This window comes from Podarcis muralis, chromosome 13, assembly GCF_964188315.1.
Source record: "Podarcis muralis chromosome 13, rPodMur119.hap1.1, whole genome shotgun sequence".
NCBI lineage: Eukaryota > Metazoa > Chordata > Lepidosauria > Squamata > Lacertidae > Podarcis > Podarcis muralis.
The window spans coordinates 1,092,584-1,115,072 of NC_135667.1; the positions used below are offsets into that span (position 1 = coordinate 1,092,584).

At 48.2% G+C, this 22,489-nt stretch overlaps 1 protein-coding gene and 1 long non-coding RNA gene across 3 annotated transcripts in view; one reads left to right on the forward strand and one right to left on the reverse strand.

Moving 5' to 3' along the window:
* LOC144325188 (2-acylglycerol O-acyltransferase 3-like) overlaps positions 1-21,873 on the reverse strand; it is a 97,716-nt gene extending 75,843 nt beyond the window's left edge. The window contains exons 1-8 of the mRNA XM_077917764.1: positions 21,708-21,873; positions 21,386-21,481; positions 20,025-20,207; positions 18,257-18,327; positions 17,900-18,104; positions 12,288-12,459; positions 6,614-6,816; positions 4,591-6,058 (exon numbers count right to left, since the gene is read on the reverse strand). Coding sequence (XP_077773890.1) covers positions 5,904-6,058; positions 6,614-6,816; positions 12,288-12,459; positions 17,900-18,104; positions 18,257-18,327; positions 20,025-20,207; positions 21,386-21,481; positions 21,708-21,873 — 1,251 coding nt within the window. The 3' untranslated portion in view covers positions 4,591-5,903. The remainder of the gene's footprint in view (positions 1-4,590; positions 6,059-6,613; positions 6,817-12,287; positions 12,460-17,899; positions 18,105-18,256; positions 18,328-20,024; positions 20,208-21,385; positions 21,482-21,707) is intronic.
* LOC144325039 (uncharacterized) overlaps positions 1-22,489 on the forward strand; it is a 53,479-nt gene that overhangs the window by 9,685 nt on the left and 21,305 nt on the right. The gene's annotated exons all lie outside the window — the stretch shown is intronic.

Below are 22,489 nucleotides of genomic sequence, written 5' to 3' on the forward strand. Positions count from 1 at the left end.
TTTCTTCCATCAGGGCTTTCCTTAAGTGGTTCAAGCGTTCTTCATTAAACGAACCCCCCGGCGGCCACCGCAGTTCGGGTTTGGCGGAGGCAGTACTGGCGGGCCAGGTTTCGGAACAGAGGTCTTCTAATTTCTCCTTAGATAACAATTTGTGGCCAGGAATTGACTTCCAATACGCGAGGACGAATTGGAGAGGAGAGTCGGGGTCCTTCTGGGAACGGGATGGCTTCCTGGAAGCCTTCCTCCCAGAGTGAGTCCGCTCGTGTTTGGAAGCCTGGGTACCCATAGTATATTTCACGCGTGTCTAGATAGAAAGAGGAGAGAGGAGGGGTCGATAAGGATTTGTGGGTCTAGGGCTGTTCGACAAAAGACTTATAAAAAGGGAAAGGTCTTAGTCGCTTGGCAACTTCCTAGGGAGGTTTTAAAGAGCTCTAGCTATCCGGTATTTCCTTCCTTCCTTTTTCCTTAACCATTTATTTGGGGTCCCTTTTCCACTCTGCCGGTCCCGCCCAATTCCTCATGGGCTATTCCCTCCTGGCAACCTCCTACCTATCGTCAAACTTCTCAGGAAAAGGGGCCCTACTGAACGCCCGCGCCGTGCGGTGCCAGATCGGGTGATCCCTGGATAGAATTTTGGGTCGAAAATCCCCCTTGCTTTCGGAAGCGGGCTTACGATACACGTGGTACGTAGCCCGACCGGTGCGGCTGGGATTGGGATAGAAAGCAAGACCACTTCCTGCCCCCTAGAAAGGACGCTCGGGAAGATCGGAAAGAGAACTCCAACCCCTTGCTTTCAACTGGGATGCCCGTTTGCGGAGAGTCGGCTATCTTTCAAGTCGGGTCTCTCCGTCTTACCCTTCGGGCTCCCAATTGGTGCGGCTGGCTGGAGAGTTTAGGTAAAGAGATAGAGCTCAGAACCCCCCTTTCGGGTCGAGCAGCGGTCCACGGTCTCTCTCACTGACTGGACCAAGAGAAAGGTAAGAAGGTACGATAGAGAGGAGGGCAGAGAATTCAGTTGCCAGGAGACTTCCACCCCTTCCCACCAGTGCACTGGATTTTCCTATACTCACGCGTCTTCTACGTCGACCCGATCCCGGGACCGATGAATAAGCCGGCTGGATCCCTTTTGCTCCCCGGCTGAACTCCTGGGGCTCCTGATTACCGCCCGGGAAGTGGCCGGAGGTCCAAAAGGGTCTTCTCGGGCAAAGTGGCCCGCAGCCGGCTGAAGAATTCGGGGCCCCCGGTCAGCAACCCGGGAGAACCGCTGAAGCCCCACGTTGGGCGCCAAGCTGTTACGGAAAATCTGGGTGCGTATTTACCCTGCCACCCAGCCAATCGGACCAAGTCCGTGGATTCTAGCGGAAGAAAAGGAAGCTCAGCCGGACGCAGGAGCAAGATACGAAGATCCAAGTTTATTGCGCAACAGGTTCAAAATGAGATTGAACCCCGAGTATGGGGCGACATAGACTTTTAAAAGTTCCCTCCAAGTCCCAGAATACAGTGCATGAAAACGTCATGAATACATTATGGGAAGGTTGGGTTTCATGGATTACATCATGAATATATTACACACGTCATGAATATGTTTACAGAGAGGTGGGGTTACACTGATTAACATTTGAGACAAGGGAGGGGGAATGTGCGGAGTGAGGGATATACATAAATAAACATTCCTTGAGTACCGGTGGTGGCAGGACAATGGGACAGCGATATGCATCGTCTGCCACCTGGTATTGCCCGGAGGAAGGGTTAGGCAGGACGATCTGGCAGGATTAGGAAGTTCCTGTGTACGTGCCCTGCCGCTTCAGGGATTATGGAGGTCGGGGTGCCATCATGGAGTCCAAAGGGAGCTGAGCTGAATGACACCAAGAGCAAGGAAATCGGAGTTATGGTTGATTTTATATGATTTTCGAAAGGTTCCGATGGTTTCCAACCTATTCCGTAGCCTCGGTCAAAGTCGGAAACAAGGTGGATACATTGTAACTGGGTTTTGACAGGTTTACGAGCAGAATGGATACATTGTAACAAGGGCTTGACAAGATTACGAGGTCGGAAGTTTCGGTTCCATTGTTCTCGCTGCGGGGGGCCGTCAGCAGCTTGTCAGTAGGTTTAATGAGGCGTGCAAGGGCTCCCTGAGCTAGCTCCTGCAGGACGAATGCATGGCTGTGATTGGCTGAGACGCGGCCATAGGAGTAAGCGGAGATACAGGGACGCCCGGTCTACTCGTTTTAAGTATAGAGCGCAAATAGGCATAGGGAGAGATAGGGGAATATATTTATATATGAGCTTATTACGCTCGTGAGAGGAAGAAGAGAAGGGGGGTTTGGGGAGAAGTGTGGTGCTTGTGCAACGGTGAGGGGGACTGGGTGGGTGTACCGTGGGTACCCTCGAGGTCATCGCCTCGGTTGCTCAGGGGAGAGGAAGGGGCAAGAGGTACCCCCCCCCCTTCTGGTCCGTATCAGAAGGGAGCCGGATTCCCACAGCCTCCGCCGGTTCGCCTCTCCCTCGGAAGAATCCCGGCCCCCCCCCCCTCCGCGGAGATGGTATGTCCCGGCTTTTAAAGGAGCCGCAGCGCCGCTGAGGGGGGAAGACAGCGCTTCCTTCGAAGGCCTCGGTCGGCGGAGGCTCCGCGCGGAGAAGCGCAGTAACGCCGAGGTACGAAAACTAGAGAAGCCCGGCGGTGGGAAGTCAAGGCCCCGCTGCGCGCCCTGTTTCCCTTCCCCTGCTGGCCTCGCCGCCCCTGAGGGAGCTCCTCCTCTCGCGAGAACGGGCCTCCTCTCGCGTGGTCTTAGTGGGGGCGCAGAGGCTGGCAATGGCGGCGCAGCGGGGGCGCTTCGGGTTCTCGCCCTGCCGGCCTCGCGAGGAGGCGGTATTGGTTGGGCTGGACGGGGCAGGTCAGCAACGGGGAGCGGGGATGTTTTGCAAAGGCACACAGTGAGTAATTGTGAACGGAGAAATCTGAGGTCTCCCTTGGACAAAAAACAAGGACCCCAGCCAGGAATCCCAAAGCAAGACAGCAGCCAGTCATCTTGGTCTTGATTGAAGACTGTCGCGACAGGACTCCCACCTGCCACCAGGTGGAACAAGATGGCAGCCCCAAACAAAAGAGAACCCAAACTTTGATTAGCTGCTAATCCCCATGTTACAACCCCCCCCCAACTACATCACTCATACATCATGGTTACATCATGAAAGGGGAGGTCTGGTGGCCATAATCTGAGCATCCTGGACCCTGCCCCATGGTTCCCCTTGCCCTCCACCAAACACCCATCAAGTGGAACAAAAGAGATCTTTACATTTCCCTGTTTCCCAGCCAAGTTCATCCCACCCTTTTGTCTTCATCTGGGTTTGTTATTCTGGAATTTCTACCTGTCTGGCACTCAGGTATCAGGAGGCCAGGGATTATCACTCAGGCAGAGGGGCTGCTGAGGAGCTGAGCTCACAGGTCTAGATGAATTTCTGGAGTTTTCCCAGTGAGCCAGTACATAGATACATTTATCAGTGAATTCTTACATTTGGTATCGTGCAGCAAAGGCCCTTTGAATGGATAGGAAGAAACTGTGACCAAGTGTTTTGTGGGGACAAGTCACCAAAGTGATAGTGCTGGTTTTGGTAGTGGGCTGCATGTGCATGATATCTGCTGGAGGGGCAAACACCCCCACACCTATACATAAATTCCTGCAACAATACATAGACAGGTGCATTCACAACATTATGCCAGAATAAGGCCAGAAACCTCCATTTCCCTTGTAACCTGAAAACTGACCAATCAGGCGCCACTTCGTTTGACCGCCACCCAATCAGAAACAGCGCTGGCAGCCCCTTAAACTTTAAATCCCCTTAATGGACAATGGCCTTTATAAGAAGAGCTGCGTAAATAGCAGACAAATGCTGCAGCACTCAGAAAAACCCTCTGCAAAGAGCAGGTCAACATCTCACCCATCAAACAGCAGGGCTTAAAACAGAACCATAAAATCATAGAACTGTAGATGTGGAAGGGACCACGAGGGTCATCTAGTCCAACCCGGTGCAACACGGGAATCTTTTGCTTTACAGAAAAGCTCAAGATACACGTTGATTTGCCCACACTGAGTTGTTATCTCTGAGAAACATAGAAAATAACAGGATATATTTACACGAATTCTTCAAACTTACACAACCCTTTAAAAATTAGCTGATGAAGATGAATACGTCGAAACAGGGCCCTGTCCTGGTTTCTGATCCATAATTGACTTCTGACTTCTGCTCAATGATTGAAACTCAGACCTTTCCGTCAAATTTGACTATGGACTAACATGAACTTTTCTCTACTCATAAACTCTTATCTCTAATACTGTAATGAATCGTATTATACATATCCTTATGAGTTTGTAATCTTTGTTTCAGTTTGTAATCTCTATTTGAGTTTGTTATTCTTGTCAGAATACTTACTTTTGAATGGATTAGTTTTTGTTACTATTGACTATTGATTTGCGAGTAGGGACCACTCTCACTATTGAAACTTATATTGGCCAGAGTTCGTGGTGTGCTTTTTTCTTGGTGTATTTAATAACAAGAACTCCAACTTATTTAACGTCGTTCTCTACCGACCTTTTCCTCTCAGCTGTCAATGGGCCACCAGACCTGATAAAGGGAAAGACAGAAAATCATACTGTATACTCACAATATTGGCACAAGAGACTGGATGAGCAGAATTGAGCTGACATAACTGTAATGCCAAAAGGAATGTAAAATATTTGCTCCGAGAGGAAAAGGCAGGCAATACACTGACACCTTGACTGACAGCTGACAGGTAATGGACTCAAATGTCTGTCACTCCACCTGTTTTAAGGCAAAGAATAAGGTTTAAATGATGCTTCTCTGAAATGAATTGTAGGGGGGAAATGTAACTTCTAAAAGGAGTTACATGCCTTTGTTTGGGACTTACTCTTTCCTGGCTTAGAGGTTGAAAGCTTATCGCAACAATAAAGACAAGGCTTAATAGCTGCTTCTTGCTTTCCTATACCTGGGTGCGGTTTCTTGATTTATCCTGACTGGTGAAAGGACCTCACGGGGCGCACTGCAACCAGGGATACCCAGATTTCAAGTCACCTTGGCAACCACGAAAGGACGATGGAGCTGAACAGCCGCTTTTTGCTGGCATTTATTTCTCTGACCTGCACGAGGACCTCGGGGGATAACTTGTCCACTACAACCAGCAATGCCCAGATTTCCATTCCAAAAGGAACCAAAGCTATTCTTCAGCAGGGTGCAAACTGGGGGTTGCCTCGGGGCATGCACAGAGTGCACACAATGGGTGGGCAAAGGGGAATGCTGAACCGTGGCCCTCTCCCATCCCTTTTGTCCTGAGACTCCTGGCACCCCCCCCCCGCCCTGCCTCCACGCAACCCAGGCATGTCCTGCATTGCTCCTGCAGTCAGAGAAGGGTCCTCTAGCCACTCAGGCAAACAGATCCCCAAGCCCTGCTTCCCCTCCCTCTTTTTCCTGGACCATAAGAGCAGGGTCCCCATTTTCCAAGTAATAGCTGGGCCTGCATGTCCGAATGATCTTTTCTCTTGCAGGCAGACAAGTTCCTGATCACTCACCTGAGGGGCATGTGGGCAGCCCCCTCAAACCTGCACCACAGATCCAGGGCCACGGCCTGCTTTTTTCGCTGCCGGACTCTGCAAACCTCAGGTTAATAATGCACGTGTGAATGATACAACCAGCCTTGGGCTCCGCAGGCGGGCACAAAAAGGGAGTTCGGGCACCAAGGACCCAAGATCAGACATCAGGCACGGCGCCTTTTATTGGAAACGGTGTATACAGACAGGGGTGGGAGGAACAAAGTCTCCCGCGTGTCTCCCCCCCCCCATCACAACCTTGTGTCGCCTGATGCTGCTTCGGGTCAAGTCGGGGTCCGTCTAGGTGATGAGGAGCTGCTGGGAGGCCGGGAGGCCACAAGATTCTTTATGGGCATCGAAGAGCTCCTTCAGGGCCTTGACGTAGAGAGCATGGAAGCAGTTCACCTCATCCTCGGTGGGGCGCGGGCGGAGCGGGACCGGGATAGGCTTCCCCACTGCAGGAGGGAGAAGAAGCATGGGCGGTTAGGGGGTCTGCTCTGCCCCTCGCCCCCCACCCATGGCAGCCAGGGCCTCCCCACCCCAGCAGCTTTGCACCCTGGCCTTGGGTTTCAGGGGTGGCTTAGGTGCAGGAATGGAGGGGACCCCAAGGGTCATTTAGCCCAACCCCTTGATTAATGGCCAACCAACCTCTGCTTAGAAACCTCCAAGGAAGGGGAGAAGGAAGTCGGGGTGTGTGTGTGTGTATGTGTGTGTGTGAACGCACGCACACAATGGCAGCTCCCTCCATAGCAAGCCCCATAAAACGAGGCGGCTCGTTTGATTTCTGCATTGCAGAGGGGTTGGACTAGATGACCCTTGGGGGTCCCATTCAAGTCTACAGGTCTCCAATTCAGTTCTAAGAGAGGGCGAAAGGGAGATGCACCAGAACCTGCTGTTTTATACGATTCTGAAGAGTTTGTGGCTCTTTGCAATCAGGTTGGTGAGTTGGGGGGATTTTGGGGTGCAGGGCAAAGGCTAAGGAAGGAACGAGGAGCCTTGTGGGTCCTTACCCACTACCGTGAGGGGGGCAGCCATGGGCAGGATCCCCCAAGAGGTGCTGGAGAAGAGGCCCCTCCCGCTGAAGAGACAAGGGGCGAAGCCGATCAGCTGCTTGAAACCGAGCTGGAGGCGGCGAGCGAAGCTGCCCTCGGGGAAGTGGATCTGTTGGTAAATGTCGTTCTCCCCGAAGGTGTAAACGGGCACCAGGTCAGCCCTGTGAGGAGGAAGAGGAGGAAGAATTTACTTTCTGTTTTGAGAGAGGGAGAGACAGCATGTCGGTGCGCTCTCCCGGGTCGTTGATTTATTTTGCTGCTGTACAATAAATCGGTTCTTAGATTAGAAGGAGCTGTGTACGAGGGTTTCTCTGCATGGCTCAGATTCCTACACACACACGCATTATCTGTTATGCTCTGCTGAAGCCAGGAGGAGCAGGAGCAGAAGATTTGAAAGTTTACATTCTTCTGAGCTCACTAGATGAGTTATGACAATTTGTGCCTAATTTGTGCCATGCCTCTTGCCGACCTAACGTTGCAGTTTGTCTCGGGTCGCCTATGCGATGAGGAGGAACATCGGCAGAGGGGTGGCACGCTGGCCCAGGCAGTCCTGCTTCCAAGAGTGGGGGGGCAGTGAAAGAGAATACCGTGAAGGCTTTTGCTACGAGACGTTATCGTTCTGGCTCGGAGACCCACCTGCGTAAACAGTCCCAAGGAAGCTGCACAGAATGCGTCCAAGGCCGTTGCCCTGGGCAACCAGATTAGGGGAACAGCCCGGGTGGGAACGCAAGGAAAGGTCCCAGGGGAACTGACAGACGCAACGTCATGTCATTTGGCAGTTTCCATGGGAACGGCAAAGGACAGCGACCAGAGCAACATACATTGCTGGGTGATCGACAGCGGAGCCAGTCATCATCTGCTGCCATCTGGTGACCAAATGTGGAACTGCAGAGCTGTTTCTGAAGGAAAAACAGTCACTCTTGCCAATGGTTCCAAGAGACAACTAACAACTGTTGGCTCTGTTTTTGTTCCTTTTTTTCAGGCTGAACTGGAAGCATTTGTGGTCCCAGGGATGAAATGCTGTCTATTGTCTGTGTCTTCTTTAGTTAGAGATGGGTTTAAGGTTTGCTTTGAGAATAATGCATGCTCTATTTCCAGGGGCGGGACTGGAACACTGAACAACATTCAGTGTTGAATGACAGAACAGGCTATTCTGGAAACATCTCAAGCAGGTAAGGGTAACAGTGGGTCAGCACAGGCAGAGTGTGCAAATGTTCCCAATCACAATATGTGTCATCATTTGTGGCACAAGAGGATGTCCCCCTGCAATTAGGGATATGTGAGAAAAATACCAGGGTGCGCTGAGGGATGCAAAATGAAGTCATGTGCCAAGTTCCTGGATTGCAGAGCATGCAAGAAGGCAAAGGTAAAAACATGCAGTTATCCTAGGTCTGACAGGGTAACCAAGAAACCTTTTGAGTTGGTTCATGTAGATATTTGTGGCTCTATGCCTGTTGCAAGTCTGTGCGGGGCTAAATATGTTTTAACCTTGACAGATGATTACTCCAGAAACAGCAGGGCGATACCTCTGAAGGACAAGGGTGAAGCTGCCACCATGCTGAGGGAGTGGGTCACTGCAGTGGAGCTCCAATTCTCACTGAGGGTTTTCAGTTTCCAATCAGATAGCGGTGGGGAGTTCACTACGTTGCAGAATTACTTTATTCAGAAAGGGATACATCACAGGTTGATGATTCTGCACTAACCACAGGAAAATGGGGTGGCAGAAAGGCAGAACAGAACGTTCCAGGAAGCGGTGGAAGCAATGCTTTTTAACTCAGGCTTACTACAATGCTTCTGGGCGGAAGCTTGGAAAATGGAGAATTTCACCCTGAATCGTTCCTGCAACTCTGTTGTAGCGGGTGCACCCTATTTTCTCTATTTTCACCAAAGGTACATTTCTTTCATGTGTTTGGGTGTGAGGCTTTGGTTCTTGTGCCAAAAGCTAATGCAGGAAGGGTGGCCCCAGGTCCCAGAAAATGATCTTTTGTGGGAATGAGCGAGGGACAAAGGGGTGGAGATTTGCTTATCCAGAGGGCAATCAGTCACAGGTTCTAGTCAGCAGGAGTGCTGAGTTTTGTGAGCAAAGTGGGTGGACAGGCATCCATGGGAATCCTGACATTCTCTCAGTTTGCTTGACTCTGCTGAAGAGGGAGAGTTAGTAACTGAACCTGCTGAGGATCAGGTCCCTGACCAGGAGCAGGAATGGCCATCTCCAGAGGCTGTTAAGCAAGAGCCTCGGAGTGCGCCAACTTCTCCTACCAGTCCAGCTAAGTTCAGAAGATGCAGTCAGTCAGAGGGGGAGTCTTCTGAGGACAAGGACACACGTGCTGGTCCCAGTACCTCAGGGTGAGAGGGGGCATCTGACATAGTGCCAAGGCGTTCTGCACGTACTACGAAAGGGAAGCCGCCCAAAAGGTTCTCAGTCACTAGCGTGTGGGTTGGTTTGGCTCAATGCGAACCAGAAAGTTTTGAGGAAGTGCAACAGTTGCCTCAGGCAGGAGCCAGGAAATGGCATGAGGCAATGGAGAACGAGTTGAACTCAATGAAGTCTCTAGGTGTGTTCTCCACCACAACACTGCCTGCAGGCAAACAGGCCGTGAGATGTCATTGGGTTTACAGAGTTAAACCCATAGCGACAGGAGCACCACAGTACAAAGCTAGGCTAGTAGCTAGAGGTTTCACACAGAGAAAAAGGCTGCATTACACTGAAGTGTATGCTCCAACTTCTAGGAGTGAAACTCTACGCTTGCTACTAGCAGTTGCTGCCCAGAGGGGTTGTCAGGTACATCATTTTGATGTGGATGTTGCTTATTTGAACTCAGATCTGAAGGACGATCTGTACATGCTACCTCCTCCAGGGTTCGAGGGCAATAAGCCAGATGTAGTGCTGAAGTTACACAAATCCATCTATGGCCTCAAGCAATCAGCCAGAAACTGGAATTTGTGTCTGAATGAAACTTTGGAAAGTATGAGTTTCCGGAAGAGTCTTGCAGATAGCTGCCTGTACTTGAAGTGGTATTGGGAGAAAAGCAATAACAAACCTAGACAGCATCTTAAAAAGCAGAGACATTACCTTGCCAACAAAGGTCCGTATAGTTAAAGCTCTGGTTTTCCCAGTAGTGATGTATGGAAGTGAGAGCTGGACCATCAAGAAGGCTGATCGCCAAAGAATTGATGCTTTTGAATTATGGTGCTGGAGGAGACTCTTGAGATTCCCATGGACTGCAAGAAGATCAAACCTCTCCATTCTGAAGGAAATCAGCCCTGAGTGCTCACTGGAAGGACAGATCCTGAAGCTGAGGCTCCAAGACTTTGGCCACCTCATGAGAAGAGAAGACTCCCTGGAAAAGACCCTGATGTTGGGAAATATGGAGGGCACAAGGAGAAGGGGATGACAGAGGACGAGATGGTGGGACAGTGTTCTTGAAGCTACAAATATGAGTCTGACCAAAATGTGGGAAGCAGTGGAAGACAGGAGTGCCTGGTGTTCTCTGGTCCATGGGGTCACGAAGAGTCGGACACGACTAAACAACAACAACCTGAAGGGGTCAGGAGAGACACAGTGTTGGTCTTTGTTGATGACATCATACATGTGGTTAAGACAGGTAAACAGGTGCAAGTTTTGCCAAAGAGCTTAGAAAGCATTTTAAACTCAAGAACCTAGGACCGTTAAAGGTGTACCTAGGCGTCCAGATAGATAGAACCGAGGACGGCAGTTTCTTGCTCAGTCACAAAAGTGAGATTGAGCAGTTGCTTGAGAAGTTCAGGATGGCTGAGTGTGCAGGGATCAGAACACCCATGGAAACGAGCTATGTGAAAGACAGTCAGCTCGGGGAATGTTCTGAGTTCGAAAACGCTGAGATCCTTCAGTCAGCTCTAGGGAGTTTGTTGTATCTTTCCCAATGGAGCAGACCAGACATAGCATTTGCTACAAATCTGTTCAGCAGGGAAGCTACAAAGACAAGTGTGACTGCCTGGAATGGCATAAAGAGAGTGCTGTGGTATCTGCAGGATACCAAAGATTTCTGCCTTAAATTGTCAGCTGAGGGTGACACACAGCTCACATGCTGGACTGACAGTGGTTGGGCAAATCTTGGGGAAATCAGTGTCTGGGTTGGTAGTGAAGTTTGGAGAATCTCTAGTTGGGTGGAAGTCCTGAAAGCAAAGTCTCATTGTGCTTTCCTCTACAGAAGCTGAATTCAGTGCGTTGTCAGAGCTTTGTAGGGAACTGGAGTTCTACAAGTGTTTGGTCCAAGAGATCTGTTGGGAGTGTTGCTTGCCCATCACCGTTTGGGAAGACAATCAACCCTGTTTGACGTTGGCAGAGTCTGGACAGTTCAAGTCCAGAACTAAACATTTAGACATACGTTTCCAAAATGTATATCAGAGTGTCCAGACAGGCTTAGTAAATCTGAAATACTGTCTGAGCCAGAAGAATCTGGCAGATGGGTTCACTAAACCTTTGAGTGTCCAAAGACACGGGGAGTTCTGTGAAGGGTTGTGTTTGGGGTAAGTGGTAGTACTTACATTCACCCCAGTGGTACAGGACGAGAGGGAGGGGGTGTGAGGAGACCCAGAGCTTATAGGGTTAATAGCTTGGGAAGTTACGTCCTGTCACTGGGGGGGTGTTCAAATATGGGGTTTTATGCTTTGTTATGTGAGCTGATTTTTCGGAAGAGTGCTGGATGCCAAAGAACTTCACCTGTTTGCAGTTGAAACAGACGTTCAACAGAACAGATTACGGATCATAACTCACAGAAGGAATGTCGGGTCAGGGAGAGCATTTAATCCAACCAAGAACCTTTGAGGTAGGCTAGGCTGTGGGAAGGCAGGGACCTTAGCATATGGAATTCATGGCCTGTTATACATTAAGAGAAAACTTAATTGGGAAAAAGCGAAGGTCCCAACAAAGGAGGAGTGTGCCTTTGAAGGAAATGGACTAGGCAGAAACGGCAAAGCTCACAGCAAAATTAAGAGATCAGAATGATTAACTTTTTACAGAAGGATGGAGGCCGTTTATGGATTACTTAAAAAACATTACAGTCAAATGAAATCGTGGACAGGATTCGAGATAAAAGCAGCAGAATAAAAATGACAAAATAATTGTACTACAGTGGTGCCTCGCAAGACGAAATTAATTTGTTCTGCGAGTTTTTTCATCTTGCGAATTTTTCGTCTTGCAAAGCACGGTTTCGCATAGGAATGCATTGAAAATCGTCACATTGTATCCTTTCGTCTTGTGAAGCAAGCCCATAGGGAAATTCGTCTTGCGAAGCAACTCAAAAAACGAAAACTTTCGTCTTGCAAGTTTTTCGTCTTGCGAGGTACCACTGTAATTTTTTTGTAATAGATGAAGATACAGCACAGTAGCTTTGAGTAAAAACACTGTGTAGGTGGAAAGTCCACTTATGGAACAGTGGAATTCTTTGTTAGGAAGGTTATTGTGAAAACATAAGAAAAATGTAATAAAAAAATATAGAGCAAGGAAGGACAGGGACCTTCTGTTCTCGCAATTGCTTCATCGGGGCAAAATCCACCAGGAAGCACTGCCGTGCTCACTAGGCCCGATATATTGCTGACCTGCGCCTAACATGCCCCCCCGGACCCCCCCTTGCCCCCTTGGTGCCCCTACCCGTGTTGCAGCGCTAGGCGCACGAAGCCCTTCTTCCCTTGAAGGCGGACGCGCTGCTCTCCAGGGGCGCTGTCCAGGGACTCAGACGCACCCCCCACCACAATGACCACCGCGTGCCCGGGGGGGCCACTCAGGAGGAAGTCCAGGGACCTTTTGTTGACCGGGACCATCCCTGGAAGTGGGAGGAAGCACAATCGTGTATTAATAAATAGAAAGCTAGGAATGGAATTTATAAGCTCCACGGTAGAGAAAAAAAAAGGAGTAGTAACATATGTTAAAGAAAAATGGGAACCTAAACTGATTTATAAGGATGAAGAAGGAAGGATATTGGGGGTACAAATCAGCTTCCAGGGGGAAAAAATTAATGTGGTAAACATATACGCCCCAAATTCAAACAAGCCAGAGTTTTTCAAAAAATTAGAACAAGTTTTAATAGAACTAGAAAACAACAGGACGATACTGCTGGGAGATTTTAATGCGGTGCCAATCCCAGAAATTGATAGACAAACAGAAAAGGGGAAAAAGAACCAAGGGAAGCTGCCAAAGTCTTTCCAAGACTTGGAAGAAAACATGGACTTAATAGACATCTGGAGATATAAACATCCAATAGAAAAGCAGTTTACCTTCTTCTCAGAAGTACATAAGAGCTGGGGCAGAATAGACCAAATTTGGACGTCGAGAGAACTCTCCCTAAGAGCTACGAAATGTGAAATTCACCCGAGAACTCTCTCAGACCACAATTCAATAACATTGGAATTAAAAAGTGAATTAAAAGGAGGCTTTAGATGGAGACTAAATGAACAACTTCTGGAGGACGAGGAAGTCATCGGAAAAGCAAAAGCCACTTTAAAAGATTACTTTGAACTGAACCTTAACACAGGAGTGAGCTCAGAAATAACCTGGGACGCCAGTAAGGCGGTGCTGAGGGGCTTCTTCATTCAGCAGAACAGTTACAAAAAGAAATTAAGGCAACAAAAGAAAGAAGAGATCCTCAATCATATAAGGCAGCTAGAGAAAAAACTGACAGAGAACCCAAAAGACACACAAAGCATACAAGCAATTAAATTACTACAGACACAATATTCGATGTTAGTGAGCCAAGAAATTGAATGGAAAATCAGGTTAATGAGACAAAGATATTTTGAATCAGCCAACAAAATTGGAAAATTATTAGCGTGGCAACTGAGGAAAAGACAAAAGCAAAGCGTGATAAACAAAATAAAAGTAGAAGAAGAAATAGTAGAAGATCCAAAAAAGATACAAAAAAATTTTCTGGAGTTCTATGAAGGGCTATATAAAAAAGGAGAGGAGGACACAACCCTAATAGAAAAATACTTAGAGAACTGTGAAGGGAGGACTTTAACGGCCGAAGAGAAAATACAGCTAAACAAACCCATAAATATAGAGGAGATCCAGAATGCAATTAAAAGAATGAAATCGGGGAAGACTCCAGGTCCGGATGGCTTATCAGCAAAATACTACAAAGTCCTAGGAAACCAACTTGCGCCAGTCCTCTGTGAGGTTATGAATGATATTTTAAAGGATGGAAAAATACCGGAGTCATGGCGGGAGGCTTTTATAACCTTAATTCCAAAATCGGACACTGACAATTTAAATATCAAAAATTATAGGCCAATATCCCTATTAAATAATGACTATAAAATATTTGCGGACATAATGGCAAACAGGTTGAAAAAACATCTAACGGAATTAATCCACAAGGATCAGGCCGGTTTTTTGCCGAACAGGTTTTTGAAGGATAATGTTAGACATGTCATAAATTTAATTGAGTACCTGGAGATCAATAACAATGTACCGGCAGTATTGATGTTTGTGGACGCCGAAAAGGCGTTCGACAACGTATCATGGATGTTTATGATAAAATGTTTGGAGAAGGCGGGGATAGAGGGCGACTTTCTGAAAGGAATACAAGCTATATATTCAACCCAATCGGCCAAATTGGTAATAAATAATAATTTAACAAATCAATTTAAGATAGAAAAGGGAACAAGACAGGGTTGCCCTCTCTCCCCGCTTCTATTTATTATGGTTTTAGAAATATTGGCGAATAAAATTAGAACCGTGTCTGAGATACGAGGGATTAGAATAGGTTTGAAGGAATTTAAACTAAAGGCCTACGCAGATGACCTGATATTATCCCTGGAAGAACCCCGAGAGAGTATTGGCAAAGCATTAGAGATCATGGAGGAATATGGCAAGCTATCCGGTTTTAAACTAAACAAACTGAAGACAAAAATGCTGACAAAAAATCTGAAAAGTGATGAAAAAGAAGAACTAGAAAGGAAATTCGGAATAAAAATCGCAAAAAAAATAAAATATTTAGGAATCTGGCTTACATCAAAAAACATAAACTTAATTGAAGACAACTACTCGGCAGTTTGGAAAGAGATCAAAAGGGATTTCGATGTTTGGAATAGAGTCAATTTATCATGGTTGGGCAGGATGGAGGCGATAAAGATGGTCGTACTTCCTAAGATGTTGTTCCTTTTTCAAAATATTCCAATAATTAGGGGGACTAAATTGTTTAAAGATTGGCAACGGACTCTCTCCAGATTCATCTGGCAGGGGAAAAGACCAAGGATCAGATTTAAAATTCTTACGGACCGAAAAGAAAGAGGGGGCTTCGCTGTTCCAAACTTAAAGTTATACCATGAAGCCGCATGTTTATGCTGGGTGAAAGAGTGGATCACTCTAGAAAATAGCGACCTACTGGACCTGGAAGGGGCGGACAATAGATACGGCTGGCATGCCTATCTATGGCAGAATAAAGGGAAAGTGCATAGGGGATTTTCGAATCATATTATTAGAGGCCCCTTGTATGAAGCATGGAATAGGAATAAAAAATTACTGGAATGGCGAACCCCTTGGTGGCTGTCCCCTTTTAATATTATAACAACTAAAAATACAAATACGGGAGCAAAGAATTTAACATATGAGGACTTACTGGTAAGATCGGAGGACACGTGGAAATTAAGACCATATGAGGAGCTGGAGGGAAAACTGACAGTTTGGCTACAGTACTATCAAATCAATGCCATATGGGCGGAAGATAAAAAAATTGGGATGAATGAAAAAAAATCGAAATTTCAGATTGAAATAATTGAAGGTAACTCTAAATTACTATCTAAAATGTACAATATTTTATTGGAGTGGGACACAAAAGACGAGGAGATCAAAGAAGTCATGGTTAAATGGGCGATAGATCTAGGACATAGCATAGCCTATGAGCAGTGGTCAAAACTGTGGGAGAAGGGAATAAAATTTACGGCGTGTGCCGCAATCAGGGAAAACATAGAAAAGATGATTCACAGATGGTATCTAACACCAGAAAAACTGAATAGGATATACAAGATTGGCAGCGGGGCCTGCTGGAGGTGTAAAGTAAAGGAGGGTAATTTCATGCATATGTGGTGGGCCTGCGATGATATTAAAAAATTCTGGGATACCATATATAACGAGCTAAAAAAAATATTAAAATACACATTTTTAAAAAGACCAGAGGCCTTTCTATTAGGCATCATAGGAGAGGAGATTAAGAAAGAAGATGTAATTTTGTTCCAGTACTCAACAGCAGCGGCCAGACTGCTAATTGCTCAAAAATGGAAAAGCACGAGCACCCCAACGATGATGGAATGGCAAAATAAGCTATATGACTTCTTTGAATTGGCAAATATGATGCAGAAAATCAGAAACCAAAAGAATACAAAGTTAAGGGATGATTGGGCTAAATTTATGACATATATAGAAGGAAATTATGAAAACGTATCAAATATAGTTGGTTTATTATAAAACTTTCGATGTTTCAAGTTATTAAACAAAAACAGCTGTAAAGATAGAATCTTGGAAAAATTAGGAATCCAGAGTCAAGAGGGATGGAAGTCAATTTGTATGTTATCTTGTTTTTTTCTTACCTTTTTCTCTCTTTTAATCTTTCTTTTTTCCTTTTCTTTTTCTATATTTACTTACCTGTGTTATGTGTATGCATTAAATGAAACTTAATAAAAAAAATTAAAAAAAAAAAAGGAAGTGGGAGGAAGCAAACATTCTTGTGGGTGTGAAACATCTCCACGGGTTCCCTGCTTTACAGGGGGTTGGACTAGAGGACCCTCGCGATTCTCCTACAACTCTGAAAGTCTGTGAGTCTATTGAAGGGCAAAGGGGTCACTGGCAAAGGATCAGCGCGTCTGGAAGTGGTTGGAGGAGAGATGGTGTCTAACTGATTGAGGTTGAATCCTGACAAGACAGAAGTACTGTTTTGGGGGGCAAAGGCGGCGGGCAGGTGTGGGGGACTCCCTGGTCCTGAATGGGGCAACTGTACCCCTGAAGGACCAGGTGCGCAGCCTGGGAGTCATTTTGGACTCAGCTGTCCCTGGAGACGCAGGTCAATTCTGTGTCCAGGGCGGCTTTCTACCAGCTCCATCTGGGACGCAGGATGAGACCCTCCCTTCCTGCAGACTGTCTTGCCAGAGTGGTACATGCTCTGGTTGTCTCCCGCTTGGACTACTGCAATGCGCTCTATGTGGAGCTACCTTTGAAGGTAACCCGGAAACTACAACTAATGTAGAATATAGCAGCCAGACTGGGGACTGGGAGACCACATAACACCAGTCCTGAAAGACCTACATTGGCTCCCAGTACGTTTCTGAGCATAATTCAAAGTGTTGGTGCTGACCTTGAAAGCCCTAAACGGCCTCAAAGGCCCAGTAGACCTGAAGGAGCTTCTCCACCCCCATCGATCAGCCTGGATACTGAGGTCCAGAGCCAAGGGCCTTCTGGCGGTTCCCTCCCTACGAGAAGTGAAGCTACAGGGCAGAGGGCCTTCTCAGTAGTGGTGCCCGCCCTTTGGAATGACCTCCCATCAGATGTCAAAGAGAAAAACAATTACCATAGATTATGGCGTATTAGGCGACTGGGCAGCTGCCAATTTGGGGGGTTGACTTATAGGCCCAGTCTTATACGCGCCAGCTTTGCTGGGCAGCAACAGTGGGTGGCAGGCTCCACACCACACCAGGAGGAAGCCGCCCAGCAAAGCGAGCTTAGCATTGCTGGGCAGCTTCCTCCTGGCGCAGAGCCTGCCACTTGCTGCCGCTGCGCAGCGAACCCATACCCAGCGTATAAGACGACCTCTGACTTTTGGGGGAATTTCCCAGGATTAAAAAGTCGTCTTATATGCCAGAATCTACGGTATCTGACTTTTAGGAGACATCTGAAGGGTGCCCTGTTTAGGGAAGTTTTTAATGTTTGGTGTTTTATCGTGTCTTTAATATTCTGTTGGAAGCCACCCAGAGTGGCTGGGAAAACTCAGCCAGATGGGCGGGGTATAAATAATAATAATAATAATCACCATCATCATTTGCACAAACAAAGGCCCCTTTTCATTTGCATAGGAATGAAGAATGGAAGGAAAAACAGACATTCTTGCTGGGGAATTCTATTCCCAGGGGCTCTGGGAGGGCATTCCTGAGAGTGGGGTGGTTCCTCCCATTTGATGGGCCAGGCAGGGTTCTTGAAGATGGTCCTCAGGGGAGGGGCCACCCCACTTCCCCACCCCCCTTCCTCACCCCCACCATTCCTCGCCCCGTTGGCCTCACCTGAGCTCATCATGTACTCCCGGTAGACAGGTATGCGGAACAGCCCTGCGAGGGCGGCCAGGCTGGGGCGGAGGCCAGGGAAGGCGCAGGAGAAGCCCGTGGCCTCGGTGCAGAAGGCGGAATAGGCCCCCGCGCAGATGATCCCGTGGGGGTGGGAGCCCAGGACGTAGTTCCGCGTCGGGGGCAGCTCGGCCGTCTTCACCAGCTGCAAGTCAAGAGGGGCGAGGCCTTTGGCATTTGGACCCCCACCTGAATGTCACATTCAGAGGCCAGCAGCCTTTGACGGCCGCCGCCTTCTCCTTGTCCGTGATCTGGTCTCCAGGGGTTCCAGAGACCCTGCCAGCCCCCTTCTCATACCTTGATGGGGAAATAATCCCGGTGGAGCTCACAGACTCTGCAGCGCCTCACCCAGTCACTGCGGCGCCCACCTGCGAAGGCAAGGGTTCAGGCAGGGGACAGAGTCAGAGAATTGTGGGATTGGAAGGGGACCCCCAGGGTCATCCAGCCCAACCCTCTGCAATGCAGGAATCACAACTGAGGAATCCCTGGCAGATGACCACCCAACCTCTGCTTAAAAATTCATTTATGACTTGCTGGTGTTTAATTTTAGCGTTTATTATTAGATTCTAATGGATTATTGCATATTGCTTTACTTGGTGTAAGTTATTTTAAAGTTATTGTGACTTTTTATGTAGGATATGATTGTTACTATTAATACTTGATGTTTTTTATTATTATTATTGTGTGTGTGTGTTGGAAGCTGCCCAGAGTGGCTGGGGCAGCCCAGCCAGATGGGCAGGGTATAAATAAAATTATAATCAATCAATCAATCAATCAATCAATCAACAATGAGGAGTAAGATGATCCTTGGGGTCCCTTCCAACTCTGATTCCATGTTATATTTTGGGGAGGGTTCTTTTGATTCGTGTCAATTACAGGATTCTGTGTGTGTTTTTATAGCAAAATTTAATAAATAATGATAAATACATCAATAAATGCAGCTGATTTTTCTGCCCTCCATACAGAGAGAGAGAGAGAGAGAGAGAGAAAGATGAAATGCCTTCTGCCATTGTGTCATTTATTGGAAGCTGTCTTGGAAAATAGATAACAGTAAATAGCAGTGAGGAAAACAGGTTTGGGATGGTCGCAAGCTGCCCCAGGGGAAGGGGGTGAGTTGGAGGAAGAGGGGCAGGGCGAGGCAGCAGCTCCAGCTGTGTGGGTCTGGGTGTGGGGCTCAGCACCCTTCTCAGACAAGGAGAGGCGCCTTTCACCTGACCTCCAGGTAGGGTTGGGGGCAGTGCCATCTTTACCTATAAGCTAAACAGGCTATAGTTTAGGGCCACAGTCCCTTGGGGGCCCCAAAAAAAATTAAAGGAAAAAAACCTGGATGTACATATCTGAAATATAAGATAAAAAACAAATAAAATAAAACCTACCTACAGGAACAGTGTTTTGTGTTGTGTAAGCTCCTGTGATGTAAGTCATGGGCCCTACCTGCTAGCCTGTTCCCTTAATTATCCCTGGTTTGCTCATTTCTATATATAGGGTACCTACGATCTGCATCTGGGACGCGGGTGGCGCTGGGGGTTAAACCACTGAGCCTAGGACTTGCCGATCAGAAGGTCGGCGGTTCGGATCCCCGCAATGACGGGGTGAGCTCCCGTTGCTCGGTCCCTGCTCCTGCCAACCTAGCAGTTTGAAAGCACGTCAAAGTGCAAGTAGATAAATAGGTACCACTCCGGCGGGAAGGTAAACGGCGTTTCCGTGCGCTGCTCTGGTTCGCTAGAAGCGGCGTATTCCTGCTGGCCACATGACCTGGAAGCTGTATACCGGCTCCCTTGGCCAATAAAGCGAGATGAGCGCCGCAACCCCAGAGTCGGCCACGACTGGACCTAATGGTCAGGGGTCCCTTGACCTTTACCTTACGATCTGCATGGACTGGCTGCATGGCTTGAGATACTTATTAGGTCCATCAATTACCTTATAGCATATATTCAACACAAAAAACAGTGACAAATTGTAGTGGACAAAGGACAGCTGGACATATAAAGGGCCCCATCACCTTCAGTAGCTTAGGGCCTCATCAAACCCCAATCCGGCCCTGGTTGGGGGGAATCGAACTCACCTCTCTGTGGCGTATCCCAGTCGAAGATCCACCAGGCAAAATACAGGACACTGATAGGCCAGAAGGAGGTGAAGAGCAGGTAGACCAGGAGAACGGAGAAGAAGGCACCTGGGGGGGCGGGGACAAGAGGGAAGAAGTCCAGGAGATTCTGTGGATTCTTGTTTTTATGTTGTATGCTGGATATGTGATTGCAAAATTATGATTTGAAAAACCAAATAAATAAATTTATTTTTTTTAAAAACCAATATCACAATGTGGACTTCAAACCAGTTTTGGATGATATATCGATATATCTTTCAACTCTGAGCGCAAGAGCAGTGCTCCCCCCTCACTGGGATTCAGAGGCCCTGCCTGGGACCACAACCCCAATTTCACGGGACCCCCGAGGATGTGATCTGAAGCCCTCCTAAACCCAGAAGGACATTTTAGTTTTGAAGGGGCACCCCAGGGCCATCTAGCCCAACCCCCTGAGGAGCTGACTGCGTAGTCCAGACTCACCTGGCCCAAAGGTGCTTTGAAAAGAAGGGGGTTTGGCTTTTGGGGGAGGGGCGTGAAATAAAAAAATTAAGGTCTTTTATATATAATAAATGTTCATAAATGTACCAAGCAAATACGTACATAAATATATAAACCACATGTCTGAAGCTGCACAGGAAAACAGCCCGGAAACCATTTTGACCCCCAAACTGACCAAACAATTTCTCTGCAAGGTCGAAGAAAAATGGAAAAGCCTCCCCATTGTCTTTTCCTTCACAAATCCTGTCTTACGGGTATGTCTGTGTATGAATAGGGTGAGCCTGTGACCTGGCTCAGGAACTAAGTATTTATCATTACAAAAGACTGGCCAGGCTCCCCAGGGTATCCAATCAAGTGAGCATTAACAGGTGACCTGCCAGACAGGAGGTAAACAACGCACTCAGATTTCTGTTGTAGACCACCCCTTTCTGTGATGTAGTCATGATGTATCTGGGGGTGGTCTTGGACTCCAGGGCGGCCAATTTAAAATGTCTACATAAAGGCGGGCACACCTTGGTTCGGGGTCCTCCTCCTTTCCTCCTCCTTTCCTGCGTGTGAGGGGAGCACCCTGTTGCAACAGTTCAATAAAGATCAGGCTTACAAGCTGCTTTGCTTCTCAATATTCTCTGCTTGGCCTCTGTTCTTTTCTCCGACTGATGGAGAACCTACAAAGGACTCTAGAAGGGCTCTTGTGTCCCCCATAATGGGAAAAGGGCAGTTTTCCTTTTATTACAGGGGCCTGGCCTGCCAGAGGACCTCCCAAGGGCTATGGCCCCAGGAAGAGGAGGCCAAGCTGCCCCTCTTCCCTGAGCACCCCCTCCCTCCCACCCCAGCTCCCAACTTACCAAAGAGGAAGAAGGTGAGGACCCACTGGAGGACACTAAGGGCCTCCAGGTGTTTCTTCAGAGCCATCTTCTGACCCTGGGTCGCAGGAAGAGATCCTGGGGGGGGGGAATCAACAGGGGGGTGGTGGGGGGGAATCTGCAGCAGGACTCCAGCCAGGAGGGGCCCCTGCCTTGGCAGAAGGGAGAGCGTGAAGACGCAGGTGTGTTCAGCACAGGTGGCCTCTGACCTGCATCCCAAAGCCCAGCTGCTCCCCTTCAGCCGTGCCCTCAGGAAGGGGGCAGCATGTGGGGCAGGAGGAGGAGGAGGAGGAAAGAGGCTCACTTGTCCAGGAGAAGACGTTGTCTTGCCCGCGGCTGCAATGCACAAGTCTCTCTCTGCCACCTGCACTTTGGTAGCCAGGTGAGTTGGCAATAAGGATGCTGCTGGCACCCAGGTGAGGCAAAGGGGACCTGGCTGAGCTCTCCTCCTCCGAAAGGAGACAGGGCATGTCAGATTCTTTTCTTTTGACTCCCAGCCCTGCCTGGCACCTGCCTTGCTGGCCCTCGGCTCCCTCCCCTTGGCCCTCATCCCAGGGCCGCCCCGCCCTCTTGGCCCACAAGACAAAGGTTGGGGTGCCAGGATCGATTGCCCCATCTGCCTGCCTCCCTTCTCCAAACCACTGAGGAAGCTGCGCTCTAGGAGATCATCATCATCATCCTCATCAAATTTTATTTATTTCCCACCCTCCCCAGGCAAAGCTGGGCTCAGAGCAGCATAAAATGCAATAAAAAGCAGGGAAGAACCGTTTTCAAAACAACAGACGCATTTCAAAATCAGTGGGACTTGGTAGAACCATAAAGCGGTATAGTTGGAAGGGACCCCCAGGGGTCATCCAGCCCAACCCCTTGCAAGGCAGGAATCGCAGCTTTGGTGGCACTAGCTCTAGGGAAGAAAGAGTGCCTCTGAGCAGGTGAAGAGTGCGCTGAGGATCTGCAGTTGCAGCTGCCTCCCTTTCAAAGGGATCAAGCGCAGCTCCTCCTGATGGCCTTTGTTGTTGTTTAGTCGTTTAGTCGTGTCCGACTCTTCGTGACCCCATGGACCAGAGCACACCAGGCACCTCTGTC